The sequence below is a fragment of the Amblyomma maculatum genome, chromosome 6 (genome assembly GCF_055883805.1).
Source record: "Amblyomma maculatum isolate TAMU_Amacu chromosome 6, ASM5588380v1, whole genome shotgun sequence".
Classification (NCBI taxonomy): Eukaryota; Metazoa; Arthropoda; class Arachnida; order Ixodida; family Ixodidae; genus Amblyomma; species Amblyomma maculatum.
In genome coordinates, this window is record NC_139349.1 from 49895608 (window position 1) to 49911480 (window position 15873).

Here is a 15873-nt window from a genome sequence, read left to right on the forward strand (position 1 = left end):
GTCTGAAAAAAAAAAAAAAAAAAAAAAAAAAAAACTGCTGGTTTGTTTGTCATTATTCCGTTTTTTTTTTTTTTTTTCGTCACCGGCTTATAAAGGCTTACACTCTTCTTTTACCTGCTGTTTGATTTAGATGAACAGTCGCAATTCATGAAAGTTGTCATCGGACAGTATCTGCACCCTTACAGTCTCTCCGCTCATATCTTCTTTTCTATCTCTTTAAGGAGAACCGGATGCATCATGACATATCCACAAAACAATCGCATATGTGGACTATAGATGCCTCTTGTCACGGTCGCGATGACCTGTTTCCTTCTTCCATTTGTTGAACAATTTGTATTGGCAGCATATATCTACACACACTACGGTCCCGACCGAGTCCCTTTGAACAGCTGCAGCATTTGAACACGGTACTGCTGCAGAGTTCAGTATGTATACTTGACAATGCGCGAAGTTCTCTCTCTCTTTTGATAAATAAATGAACATGCATGCATTTTTTTTTTCAAAAGCGTACCGGCGTAATTTCCGTAAATTGTCCAAAACTTCTCAACACGAACGTTTTAGTTAGTAACATGACATTTCAATTATATCGAATCTATACATTGAAGCTTGTGCAATCGCTATCACTTCGAGTGTATGGAATGTGTAACGCTTTAATTTATATATGGTATAATATATATGGTATTTTAACGTGCCAAAGAGACATGTTTATATGAGAGACGCCGTTGATTATAATTTCGACAGAATGGGGCATGCCTTGACATCGCGCATGCACGAGTCCTGTGCACTGCATTTCGCCTCCATCGAAATGCGGCCGTCGCAACTGCCAAGGAATCGAACTTACGTCATATAGGATAAAAAGCCGGGCATTATACTGCTTTAAATGAATTCAATAGTAGCGCGTCCTGTTTCAGTTATCGATCACATTTCGCTATTGATCTAATTTTGCTATTTATAGCAGTTTGCTCTTCATTTTTTTCCTATTTGATAGCTGCCGGTTCTCACTCGTTGTTAATAGCACAAGCGATGCCATTCGCCGGCTAAGCTATACACTTTTTTTCTTGTTTTCTTTATTTAGAGTTCTCACCAAATTCAAAAGAACGCAAAGAAAATAAATCACCCATGCCTCCTACCGACAACTAACTCGGCTAAGCTATACTAACGAAAGCGAAAGGGGAAAATGAAGGAAGAGGAAAATGATGCTTTCTTTAAAGTGTGCATGCTATATCTGAAGAAAGCAAGAAAACGCACCCGAGCTGAAAAAAAAAAGTAAAACAAGGAAGTCCGAAATTATATTGATCTATAAATCCGATGGTATGTGGTAAAGATGTGAAAAATTCCAGCGCCTTAGCCCTTATAGAAAACGGAGGAAAATGCACGCGCCCGTATGAACATGGAGTCAAGTCAACCGCCGTCACCGCTGAGATATAGTATAGCAATAGAATTATTAATACGAGTAGTAATAAACACCTTTATTGAATATGAGAGAATGGCGGAGCTAGTTCAAGGTCCCGTTGGCTGAGGCTGCGTGAGGCTTGATTATTTCCAGAAGAAAATACGATTATCCTCTTTTATACTCATTTACCTTTTACCCTAAACTGTCCTTTCTCCCTGTCGCTCACCTCTTTGATTTCTCCTACCTGTCTCCTTGTTTTCCCTTTATTTCCGCCGCCCAAGTTCAGGTGCTTCAGTTCATTTCGATAGCAGATACCGGGGCAGGCAAAAATATTTTCCTTCCTTTATTATTATTTTATTTTATTCAATAAAACCACTTACTTATTACTTTTCACATTTGACGTTCCTCTGCCGAATTCACTGTGGTTCCCGGGCCGTGGATGAAAATAGACAAAGCACTTGTCTCTACACTTACGCCGATATACCGATAGTTTCACTTATTTGTCGAAGAAAGAGTTGATTACACGGTTGCAATCGGTTGCAGCTTAGAGCCCCCGGGGGAACTTTTCCGTCGTTTCGAAGCGGCCCGCGTAATGCGCATGCATCCTGTTGGTCATCATGATGTCTCGTTCGGGTGGCTCCGAATCGCGCTCGAAGAAAGGTGCACGGTACAGTTTATTGTTGCATTTACAGTTGCGACAATAGCTATAGAAGTGTTGCTGGGAAGGCTACGAAAATTAAGCGGATGTTTGAAAGAGGTGACAATTAGAAATTGAAATGCATGCTTCTTGGCACCAAGCGTTGTTAGAAGAAACTTTTTTTTCGGCTAGTTCATGTCTTGTACTGCACACGCACGTAACAGACAGCCGCTTCTTGCTATTGCCGTCTGGTGGAAGGCGCATTTTCTTGCGTTTTTTTTTTTAACTTAATTTGGCACACCAGCACTATATATGTCACGTGAAACTCCTGTCGAAGTTTGGATCTGGTTCTGTGTTCTGGTTTGGTTCTGCGGCGCTCGGCTGCTCTGCCATTTCTTCTCTCTTTCTCTCTCTATTGGTAGGTGATGGAAACGAGTGGTGCGTGGTTAGACGGCAGTGTAGTGCGCATAAGAAAAGCAGACGTGGTTCGGCAAACTCCTCAGCGTGTGCTGTTCTGTGGCTTTCGAACCATCGATCACGTTGTGGCGTATGTTAAGAATCATTGCTTGGCGCGCAGTCGGAAATTGTATGAGGCTCATCACGTATATGTACGGCCGAAATATTACGGAGTACGTATCGGGTGCTTTTGAAAAATTCTTACGCGTTCTGTAGAGGAGAACGCATACTTAAGTATGCATGCGCTCTCCTCTACAGAACGCGTAATAAATTGGGTGCATTTGCGAGCGCACCAGCTGCATGTAAATGTATGTATAAGGCATCAATATTAATTTAGTAACGCGTGACAGAAATTTTTGTAGCAGAGTCGTGCTGCGTAATATTATGACCGGGGCTGTACGCGTGTATACGAAGTGCGCGAAGTTCATACCAGGACGCATGGACGTTTTCGGGAAATGTTCTGCCCAAGTGAAGACTGTCGCGTATACGATGTCGGATTGTATCGTGAGTTTTACTGTCGTCTTCGCACATATAATCGGTTTTGTTATATCTGTTTGTCGATCCCCCAACGCACGAATAATCATGAATGCAATCTGCTCCTCCCAGCCGCGGTTGTAAGTGCCAACATGCCGGCGCAATACTGGCGGTGTCACGTGGTACGAGTTTTCATTTCATTTAATTTTATTACCTTAAAGACCTCTCGCGGGGTATTACATAAGGGGTGGGATGAGCAGAAAAGGTACAAGACAATGCAATATATGTGATCATGTACAAAAAAAGTTGTTTAGTTTGCTAGGAAACGATAAAGGGCAGGTGATGTCGACGATTTTGAACGGACGGGTGCGCGGCGCTGGCCGTCATCGCGGTATCGAGGCACCCTACGTCATCGTGTCCATGCTCGTGATGCGCATAAAACCTCTCTCACGCTGCGATTCCCGGTGCGAGGGTTGTTGCAGCGCAATATGCTGCATCTTCTAAATATTCCTCAACGTTTTCAGTTCACTGAATTAAATCAACAAAACAACACACGATCCTCGTTTCGTGCCGCTATGCCTCAAGGCATGCCGCAGCAGCCGGCAAACCGCCGCAAGCTGAAGCGACGGGAAAGTTCGCGGCGCAACTTCGTGGTGGCGCTAGATGTTGTAGAGCTCAAATATCGCCAAGAGATGATATTTGGTGTTCCGTATTTATTTATAAAGAATTCCTTGGGGTGCTTGCCTGACTTGGTCAGTAGAAGTCAAATTTTTGCATCGTCTATACGGCGATGGCGACGCAAAACAAATCGCTTTCCCTGATACGCGGCACCGTTAACGGCGCTATCTCATCGCCTTCTAAACGGGGAAAAGAAATTATTGCTATTAACAAACAAACTCATTAAAATTAAGCGCAGTTTTTGTCAAACTAAACGTTAGAGATAGTCATGGGTAAATATGCTTTAGAGCGCTTCAAACCTTTCGCAAAACAACTCCACTTGCGTACCAAATTAATTTGCCCAATCTGTGTGGCAGTGTCGCTACAAAGAAAACGACATCGCGTCACCACCGTCATCGCAGAGGCGGCGGCTAGTTTTGTCTCGACTTCGATGCAGACAATGCGAATATCCGACTTCTTGTGATCGAATCAGACAAGACACCTCGAAAAAATTTGGTACAGTAATATACTGCCGACCAAATGCCATCTAAATTTTGGTCAAAATTCGATCTCTGAAATAAGTTGTTTAGCTGGGAGAAGCATTCTACGGGATGCATATAATTGTGCGACGCACTACGTTATTGTAGAACGCATTACAACATTTTTCAAAATTTCAGCTTGATATCCTCGAATTGGCTCTTTATGGGCAGTTTACTGCTAGAAAATGTTTGCCCGGATTAAGACATCGAACAAAAGCACGGAGCAATCATTCCCTTAATTATCTGTAGTTTGCCACAAACATTATAGTCTTAAATTCTCAGCGAAAATGGTTCTTCTGCAGCGCGTCGTCTTACGTGCTGCTCATGTCAGTATGTACATGCATAACGCAAAAATAATTTTAAATTACAGTTTGGCTTAAAAAGGCTTCACGTTTCCCTTTAATTGCTTTAGAATGAACGGATTCTCCTTATACAATAAACATTTCATTCTAAAGCATTTATTGTCAGTGGATTGGCCGCAGAATAGACTGGCCTCTTACTTCGCAACTTGAATGATTCATTAGACTGTACAGAGGCTAGAGTTATTGACACCGTTCTTTGGCACCTTCACGAGATGCATTATTTTTTGTACATAAAAATAAATTTTGTTTGATAAATTGAAAACATGCCGGCTAACTAAAAAAAATGGGTACCACTACACAGCTTCAGGTTTTGTATATGCATTGTGTACAACGCTACAACGACATCCAGGGAACGTTCTTTTCTGGTAATTGCATACGAAAACGCTTGCCGCTCTTCGAATTAAACAAGCTGAGGTGTAAAGCGAACCTTATTTTCTCCAGAGCTTACACTTACCTAAAGCATAACAGATTCCACATCTGTCTAGCAATAATACAACACGTAAATTTCGCTGTAAGGATTGCGAAAGGCCTGTCGGTTAGGCTATTGGACTATTCATGAGTCAAGGATGAAACGTGTGACTGTCACGCACAAATACAAGATAACATAATGCACGCAGTTAGCAGCAATGAGCTCGTTCGAGGGGTTTATATTCTTTTCATTTTTCATACTTTAGCGCGAAGGCAATAAATAGTACCTAACCTGTACTGTACGAATGCCTGCATTTTCAGAGCATTGTCACCGATAGGAGCATCCACAAAATATTATTTTATTTTCTGCATGTCTGCATCCGCAGGAAACGGCCCCTGCGAAGTGCGCTGCCCTAATCATGAATAATTCACGAGGCGAGAAGTATGAATGATGGGCCCAGAGTTTAATGGCACCAATTGAAATTCATCACCTCTTTTCTTTAATGACGCGCCGGTGCACAGCCCGCTAAGTAAACAAATGGTTCGGGCAGTTTGCAAAGCAATGGGTGTCTTGCTTACAAGTACGATGCCCATTGGAACCCATGCATGCTCTTTGAGGTGGCTGAGGGTGGGAAAGACTGGTGGGGTGAGTGGCTAGTTGTAGGGAGACGAGCAGGTCGTCTGCGGCTGCCTTGCGGGCTGGCGCTGCGGCTTTGACGTCTGCATTGTTGGTGCGACATGAAAGCGGCCGCCGCTTGTCGTTCTCGGCAGCGGAAGAGCGTCGCCATAGAAGGAGGGAGCCCAGAACAAAGGCGCCGATACACGCACTCGCACCAGCAGGTTGGCCGCAGAGGGCAGCAGAGAGTGGTCGGAAGAGACGCGTCGCCCACACTGCACAAAGAGGCATCGGCAGACCAAGAGTGGGAGAAAAAAAATAACGAGGAAGAGACGAGGCAAACCTTGGAGGCGCCATAAAACGCAGGCATTAGCGCCGCCTCGCCCCTAACAAGCACTGCCGGCAACTTCCCCCATCCGCCTTTTTCCTTGCACCGCCAGGTTTTCGGCAGCCGCATGATTCTCAGAGTACGGATGAGCGCTCAGTCAGGGACCGAGAGCGGGTGGGGTGGCGCATCTCCCTTTCCCGATTGTAAAGCAATTAGTTAACACGCCAAATAGCGGCGGCCATTTTCCTCCCCACCCGCTATTCAAAGGGAGCATTGGCGCTGCGTCTCTTTCCTCTTGTGTTTCCTCGACGCTTCGGGCACTGTTATATCTTCTCTTGCCCTTGCGGCTCCCGCTGCACGGAGGCGGTGGCGGCGGCTCTCCTTAACCTCCTTATGCCCAAAATGATAGCCTCCATGAGCTGGCCTGCGCTCGAGTCGTGATTGGCCGACGCGCGGGTGACGCGACGGGGCGGGACGGACCAATGGCGCCGGCGCGTGTTTCCTCTCCGCGCTCGCCTCCCTCGGCTTCCCCGCAGGGCATCGCACGAAGGAGGCGGCGCGGACCGCCTTTCGTTCATGGCTCACTGAGCGCGCTGGCCTGACGGTCTTTGATGTTTTTTGATGAGCTCGTGTTGCCTCGCAGAGTGAGTGTGCCGCCTAGGTGCCCGCGGTCAGTCGCGCCACTCACGAGCAGCCAGGCAGCGAACGGTTTTCAGCGGGTACCTCGCCTGGCGGCTCTCTCTCTTTCGCGAAGTATACGCACACTCGGAGGGGGGGCGTGTGTGCTCTGTGTGTTTTGATTCCGCGGGCCATTGGTTCTATTTCCCTCACCTTGGACTCATCCTGCGGACCACAAGGACGTTATGCAGTCGTATCGACTAATGTTGGAGCACCACCACGAGGAAGCCATGAAGGGCTACGGCTCCAAGGCACTCCTTCATGAGTCGACGCTTCACTCGGGCGGCTACGTTGACGGCTACGGCAAGAATGACGGCTCCGGTTACGCGAAGGCAGGAGGTGTAAGGGGCGCCGCGGACACTACGTCTAGTGCCTACAAGAGTGCCACCGACAAGTGCATACTTCTCAACGCAGACCCAAAAGAGAAATCCAAGAAAGGTTGGTTCATCGTTTCCTTTGCACGAACAGCGCTGGTGAAATAACGTACGGTTAACGTGCATTCTGGACGGGTGGGTAGCTGGAATGTTGAAAGTATTATTTCCATTACGGCTCCATTCCATTCTTTCATTCAACGCACCGAGTGGCTGAGGCAGTGCTTAAGCGAGCGATGAATGACGACAAGAACCGGTCTTGAAGTTTGGTTAAAATAGAAATTTACATTATACGAGTCTGCCATGGGATGCCGGTATCTTATAGGCATGACGTGGATCGACTAAATGCTGCCATAGACGGCTCATAACACAGCAACAGAGGTTAATACCGCTGCCTGCGTTGTCCAGCTATCATTCTTCAGGAGCTGTTCATGAAACTGCACAAACCGTGGCTGCGTGGATAACTCTATAGCTCTCGCTGGTTGATGAGTTTTATGTCCTGTAAAAGAAAAAAGACGCAGCGAAGCATTTTTATAGTTCATGCCTATATTTGTTGTACCGTCTCAGCAAAAAGTAACTTCTGCATGACTCCCCCTCCCCCCGTCCTACACGAGCACTTAAGTTTTAACGGAATACCAAAAAGGTTTAGGGAAAATTTTAGAGGTTTCAGGATTCTGTAAGATTCAAGGGATACTTGCAGACATAGTATGCAAAGTATTTTTTTTTTTTTATGTGTGCTCAGATTAGGGTGAAATACGTCGAAATTTGATATGTTACCGTCCGTGACGTCATTATCAAGCTTCTCCGCATTCCTCCGGCGCTGTGAGGAGAAGCTCGTGGCTTTATTGGCGCGTCATCATTTTAAACGATAGTGAAAAAAAAAAAAAAACATGCTTGGCATGCTTTACCTGTTATAGAAGCATCACACATTGCTCTCTATATACGACTGAAAAGCAAATCGTGTAGCTTCGTAACTCACATTTCAGGATTATTTTGCTCACTAGAAATGGCTTAGTTATGAAGGTTATGCATCCAGGACAGCACTGGCGAGGAGGTAATTTGGAGTATCTGGCTGTTTCAGCGAACACAGATTAAAAGAAAACATAAGCAATGATTTAGCACAATACATGCAGTAAAATATATATATATATATATATATATATATATATATATATATATATATATATATATATATATATATATATATATATATATATATAGGTTCTCATTAGCATGAAGGAGGCATGATCAATGTCTTTACGGCAACATTTCATAGGGGATGAAGAAGACGACATCCGAGGCGCTCAGTGAAAGACTGCCAGCTTATAGAACGTGACGAACCCGCCTACATCGATATGTAGTACGGCGCAGTGGTCCTGCGCTCTTTTTCGAGCGATTTATCAAAGAAGGCTTCACAGCCGCGTCAGTTCAGTTCTGTCGTGTCCGACTCTTCGTGACCCTATGGATCATATCACGCCACACTTTCCGGTCTTTTACTATCTTCCTAACATCACATAACTTTATCTGCAGCGCCTCGAGGATGCCATCTAACCATCGCGTTCGCTGCCTACCCCTTCTCCTGTGACCCTCAACCTTTCCCAACATCAAATCTTTCTCCAGCGACTCCTCTCTTCTCATCAGATGACCAAGGTAGCTGAGCTTTAACTTTAGATTTTGACCCTCCAATGGGCAGTCAGGGTTTATGGTCGGCAATATCGACTGATTTGATCCTCTGGCCGTCCAAGGAACTCTCAAGAGTCTCCGCCAGCACCCCAATTCAAACGCGTCAATTCTTCGGCGGTCAGCCTTCTTCACAGTCCAACTCTCGCATCCATAAATCACAACTGAAAAGACCATAGCAAGAGTTATACGGATCTTGGTTGGCAGTCTAATGTCTTTGCTCTTTACTAGGCGGTCAAGGCTAGCCATGGCTCTCTTTCCCAGAAGCAGGCGTCTCCTAATTTCATGGCTGCAGTCTCCTTTCAGGGTAATCTTGGAGCTCAAAAAGAGAAAATCTGTCACAGCTCCCACTTCTTGTCCCTCGATGCTCCAGGACTTGATAGGGCAAGACGCTATGATCTTTGTCTTTTTAATGTTCAGTTTAAGCCCAAACTTCTCACTCTCTTCTTGTACGCGCATCATAAGTCTCTTGAGTTCCACTTCACTTTCTGCCATTAAAGTGGTATCATCCGCATATCTAAGGTTGTTGAAACGTTTTCCAGCAATCTTCACTCCAGCTGAAGACTTGTCCAGACCGCCCTTCCTCATGATGCACTCAGCATATCGGTTAAATAGGCAGTGCGACAGTATGCAGCCTTGTCTCACTCCTTTCTCAATCCGAAACCAATCAGTAAGACGGCCGCCTCAGCGAAATAAAAAAAATGAGTGCAGTAAATCTTATGAAAACTTAATTACAAAAAGCAAGGCTCAGTCAGGGACAAAAGCTTCCTGGATGCGGATATGTGGAAAAACATTTATTTCTTCGTTACATCGCTAGTTTTTCCTGTGATATTTTTTTCTCTGAATGGAGCGTGCATGTCCCCTCAAGCTTCAGCACACTTTGTTCGCCATTCTTGCCCCTGCTGCACAGATATAAATATTTTTTCACGAACTCACGTCCCGCAAACTTTTGTTCCTGACTGTACATAAACGAACCATTCAGCCACATGATGCGGCGTGAATGGCTCTGTTGACTGGACATTTATCGTCGAGATGTAAAGGAACATAAAACGGATGACTGCTGGAGCGTACAAAGTATTAATACTTATAGAAATCCGTGAATAAAAAGGTTCGACCTGAGCGAATTGTACACACTGTGGATGGGAAACTACCATCTCCTTGCTTAACCACTAAAGGTGTGCCTCTATTAGCTCGCTCATATTCATTCGCATACTAGTTACGGGAAAGGCCACCTACAGGAGTATATATAGGTACTTGCTCATTTTCCAAGGATCCTGGGATTTTGTATTTTCATCTCACCTTTCGATGTCATGTCACATGGTCTCGTGACGTCACACAACCGCAGACCAATCAGGGCCCGGTCGTGTCACCTGTCATGGCCACATCCCGTAATTTTTCGACCACAGCGGAGGGTATACGCTATCGCATTAGAACGCCTACACCTATGTATAGGGCTTCTCTGCAGCTGGGGTATAAGTAGCAGCAATATCTCTAATACACGCAGTGCACGCGAACAAAGACGGAGTATAGGGAGACAGTTTTGTTTTCATCGCTGCACACTGTGGTGCACGGTCACGATTATGAAATGGTGCGATGTTCGCCACCTACTGCTGCTGAAGAGCAAAAAAGCTCAATACCCGAAAGTTATTGACTTCCCATAGTATATATATATATATCCCACATATATGCGCGATGTGGGCTATTCCACTGAGACAAACTGATAAGACAGCGCTAACTTATTTTTATAAATTTTTCCAATCTTTTATGCCCTTCGGGCTAAAGAATTGATACAGGCTATTTTCGGTACATGACCGGGTATTATACCTGCCTTCCCTTTAAAGGACTATAGGCACCAAATTTTAGTGGCAATTTTCTTCTTGTTAATGATGTGCATGCCATTCCTGTATATTGATCCGCACGCAGTTCTCGCGACCGCTAAATAACTTATAACTGAATTTTTTTTTTCTCACCAGTTTCGGTTTCCATATCTGAGCGATAGCTGTGACGTCACAATCATGTCTTGATGCGCGGCATGAAAAAACAGCTATATAATCGCTCATTCTTCACTTGCAATGATTCCCGTTTTTAAAGCAGGCTGTCTTTATTATTGTTGTGAATTAAAATGATACAGCAATGATTATATCGCTGTATTTTCATCCTTCGCGTGACCTATAGACTTGGCTGTGACTTCACAGCCATCGCTCGGCTCTTGAAATCGAAACAGGTTAGAAAAGACATTCGATTATAAATTATTCAGCAGTAGTAGGGGAATGTGAAGTGGTGATCCGTGTATATAGTAATATACTCATAATTGCAAATGATAAAACACGAACCCAAAAAATGAGGTGCCTATAGTCCTTTAATAGTTTCCTTTCTCCCTGTGGTTGCCACTCGACAAAGGCCTAAGACCTAAGAGAGAGAGAAGGAGGCGGGGGGGGGGGGGGGGGGGGAGGCTAGGATCTGTCCTCGTTGAAAACAAAATTATGAGGACCGATGTGTTTTCTATATATATAAAAAAAGTTCTCACTTGCCGTGGCATTACCGTCAGCTCAATTTCTCTAACGATCGTGCGCCTTGTGAAGGAATGCTGTGGGTTGAATCCATGCATATAAGAGAACGAACACGATTAGGGAATAACACTGCGTCATCGCAGTGTCTCAGCTGTAGTAATAAAGCACGTTCTCTGCGTATCCTCGGGCTCTTCCTTTCCTTTCCATTACGCTTTCCTTTTTAGTATTTCGTCCTCTTTCAAGGGGCCAGACAGCAGCCAAGTGAGGCATCTTTTGTGGTTACATTAAGGAAGCTGCCGGAAACTCTACCGAATTTTTCTTCTTCATAGTTTGATCCCTTGACTATGAACATGTCTGCGGTATCGCTTTGTACTAAAATGAATATTGAATAAAATGAATGATAATGATAATGATGAATGATAAAATGAAATAATATGATTTAATCACCGGTTCTCATCATACCGACTTTCTAAATTCTCAATTGTAATAAGCATAGCCCCGTGTCCCGCGGGGCATAAACAAGTTCGGATCTGGAGCCGCACCGAGATGCACTGTATAGTGCCCGATTCTCGATATCGTCGCACTTGCTCCTCTCAGAGGGTCATGCTCTTTGCTTAATGTCGGATCACTGTCCTTTTCCGTTCCAAGTTTCACAAGAAGTTAAGAGTGAGAATGTTTGTTGCGTTTAATAGAGCACTATATACGCAGCCTTTTTATGCATGCAGTGTTAAAATGCAAGAAGTCTCTCAAAATATTTTTTTCCTACCAACCCGCTAGCATAAATGCATCGTAAACTACGCTGAAGTGCCTTAAGAATTTAACATGTATACCTATAAACATTGAATGCATTTTAATCGGAATCTCTCGACAAAAACACACACTTCAAGTGTTAATGAAAAACGCAGTGGCCAGTTTTCATCTGCAATGCACCAGAAATTCAGAAGGGTAACTTACTTTAAGGCCAAATTGTTCATATCTCTAGGGGAAAAAAAAAAAAATGACGCAAAATGACGCGTGCATATATACGAGCACACGGTCGTCGTAAGTCCGGCGAGTGATGTGTGTGTGTGTGTTGGGGGGGGGGAGGCGTTAACGTCCCAAAGCGAGTCAGGCTATGACAGACGTCGTAGTGGAGGACTGCGGAAACTTCGTCCACCTGGGGTCGAGGCCGGTATAAAGCACAACAAGAGGCCTCCGAGGCCGGGATTCAATCCCGCACCCTTGTGAACAGTGCGTCGTAGTAACCACTGCGCCACCCCGGAGGTGTGGGTGCGTGTGTGTGTGCGCACGTCCTTTGTCTTTTTTCGCTGGTTTTTTCTAGTAGGTATCACAAACTATAAGCTCAAAAGTGTGATGTTAAATTCGCTGACTGCAGATCAGAAACTCACCACAAAGTTTTGTAATATATAGATGGAGAGACGGGATCGTTGCTGAGCAATTTGGAGTTGATATTTTCGCCACCACTTCGAAATAATTGCGCAATATCCTACTACCCTGTACATTCGGGACTTCGTGGCCGCGATCTGGAAGTACCCGGCGGTGTGGTGCCTGTCAAGTGACATATAGGAACGGGATAAAAATCCACTAGATGCTGTCGTGGTTAATTTGTGAGAACACGCGGCTCATTCCTCAAGAGCGTCGAAAAATGGCGGCGGCGTATGCCACTCTCTGCCTCCCTCTTCGCCGCCGTGCGCTATAGCAAGCACAGATGCGTACAATTAGTCTTGTTGTCTGGTGTTACTAGCGAGGAAGCCAAAGACAAATTTCAGTCATCTACAGGCGAGCGCTGCATATTCCTTAATCGTGCGAGAGGCATGCGTCGTTGCTGTGAGATGTGGACACTGTCGATCGTTTATTTGTTTGGTTTATAATTTGATGATGACGTTTGTTTGAGACTTGATTATATAGACAGACTCGTCAGTCTTTAGTTACGACGCCGGGTGTCAGGATATCTGGTGTATGGCATTCTCTTCCGTTCATATTCAGTTAACCTCAGAGCAAACTCATCTGACGCACGTGCATCGATATGTGCATATCATTGTCTGGGACTATTTACCTTGTAAAGCCTGTGTTTTCTGTGTAGGTGTCACTTGAGTGATATGTTCGAAGCGTTGACTGAAGATTCCCTCCATCAAACACCAAACTCCGTACTTCCGAAAACAGACAGGTATCCTTTCGAAATCCAGTTAATCTCATCCACCTCATTGACCTTGACTCTTATGGCGTTGGTGCTATCTTTATAGTTTTTTTTTTTTTTTATGCATGAGCATATGACCTCGTTATAAGAGACATGGTTATACAAGGGCCGGAAAACATTTGAAAATGGTTTGGTTGGTTTTCCTATGTTTGTCATGTTAACAACATTGCATACAAGAGACACTCTGTTACTAAGGGCAACTTTTGCAGGTACCTAAAGTACATTCTTCACTATTTATAAGAGACACAATTAACCAGGTACACTCATGCAACGCAGCTGACTCTACCAACTCGTATGTGCGGCAGTTCAGATTCCCTTAACCAAATTCTGTTCTATATTAGTGTCCTTTGTTTGTTGCACTATGTCAGGAACTTCCTCTTGACTGGGAAGTAAAAATGTCCCTGTTGTTTCAGTCACACAGGAATGTGATGTAGTGGCTGAAACAACAGGGACTTTTTGACTTCTCATTCTAGTGGAGGCACTCCTTCTCGGTTCCTGACATATTGCAACAAAACAGGACATGGATATGGAACAGAATTTAGATAAGGAAATCTAAATTGCCGCACATACGAGAGTTGGGAATAATTTTTGGTTACAGGAGACCTTGGACAAGAGACAGCTTTCTCGGGTCCCCTAAGTGTCTTGTAGCGAGGTTTTACTGCCAAGCATTCGGCGTGCACAAACACGTCTAGCTTCTATCAGGTGGACATAACACCAGTGCATGTGTATACAAAACAGCGTTGCCATGTATTTGTACTATCATAAATTTCCCACCGAACGCCGAAAACAGCTGGTACAAAATCTATACATAATTGTTCATGAATTAATAAAGCTTCAGCATAAGTGGATTCGCTGACAAATGACTCCTTAACGTGTTTACTTTTTCACGTTCGGCTTTTTGCAGTGCATGGTGTCGGCTCTTAAATTGTGGCCGACATTTCTATAAACCAATTGGGCCAGAATTTTTTTTTTTTTTTACCGTAGGCGTATTTCTTTTTATTTTCCTGACTATTGCTACACAACTCTTTGCCTAAACCTGTTATTATGATTATTTTTGTATTCTAGGAGTGGATGCCGCACCTAACTTGTTTCCTTGAAAGCTAAATGCACGACGTAAGGTTTACATTCTTTCGTGATAGTTTTGAAACTCGAACATGCTCCCGCCCAAGACCGCATTATGCCCCCAGTACATGTTCCCGCATGTAAAGTCTGTTGTGTTTGAGAACGGTATATTACTTAAGTTTATATTTTGTTTAAGCCATTTGCTTCTTTTATTAACCTATACATATATTATATAAAAGTGAAAACATTTCCATTATAGAAGCATGCTAGTGCTGGGTCAAGAGGAATGTGTTCTTTGCAAAACAGTGCTAGATGTTTTTCCTTTGGGGTATAAAACACTGCGGGAGCGAAATATGCATCCCCAGTCTATCTTAATTAAATTTCACGAACAATTAACAGTTTTTTTAGAATCATTCAGCATTAAGAGGCCCTATGAAAAAAAGTATAAAATTGACCGGGAATTTTTTCAGTAAGAAGAAGGGCAGACTCAAGCAGGCTCGATTGCATAACACTGACGATCGCGCGCGTCTGACGATCCCTTACACTGGCCGTATTCAATACCTGAAGTTATGCTGGAAGAAGTAATAAAGGGTTAGCCGCGAGGCTTACTCTTTTGCATAAGCGTGACATTGAAAAGGTATACCGGTACCGACATATTTGTTGAGAGTTATGCGGCTGACACGTTTTACTGATTCGTCTAAGTGGTATGGGAATTCTAATTTGCTATATTTATCACATATGAACGCATGCTGCGAATGGAAAACTGGCTCTTTGAGCCGTTAACTTTGGGTTCTTAGCGCCTGCGCGGCAGAGGTGCATATACTGCCGTTCGAAATTCGTCGAAGTCGAAAGCGCCTGCAATGGCCGGATGTTCATCGGTCCGCATTCATTGCCTCATACACGTGCGGATAGCAGGCCGTGCACCGTAGAACAACAACAAAAGCCTGGAGAGAGCATCCAGGATCCGTGTGACAGGCGCTGAAAAGGACTTGAATCTCTCTCTTGTGTGATACGCATCTTTCAACATTCACTTCGTGTATATACGCTCTCTGAAGAGCGTACACACATGCGTGTCAGTCTGAAGGGCCTAAATTTACGTTCGCTTCATCGTCCTTAATCACGACAGGCACGAGGCCGCAGCCAACCCCTTTCCGCGCAGTCCCAGATCAGAATATCCGCCGCTGTCAGCAACGTCGTGTATGTCACCCATCATAAATCTGCGACCTCGAATGATATCATCTCTTTGTACACGCGCGTTGCAGGTAGGCGGGCGTGGATACATAAAACAGCGCGCAACACGTCTGAGGAGCGGTGAAATAAATGAGCGACTGCGTACACTTTCGAGGCACGGAAAAGCAAAAATAATAACATGAAAGTGTAGTTGCTGTCGTTCGGGCAGAGTGTGCATTGCTCGTGCCATATATACTTCCGGGCGTGTCTTCTCTTTTTTCTGCCTGCCCCATTTTTAAAATTATTGTTTTTTGTTTCGTTTTATAAACCACCCA

At 44.4% G+C, this 15873-nt stretch overlaps 1 protein-coding gene across 1 annotated transcript in view; it reads left to right on the forward strand.

Moving 5' to 3' along the window:
• The first annotated feature begins 6733 nt into the window (after positions 1-6733).
• Positions 6734-15873, forward strand: part of eve (homeobox protein even-skipped) — a 24861-nt gene continuing 15721 nt past the window's right edge. The window contains exon 1 of the mRNA XM_084605574.1: positions 6734-6986. Coding sequence (XP_084461700.1) covers positions 6734-6986 — 253 coding nt within the window. The remainder of the gene's footprint in view (positions 6987-15873) is intronic.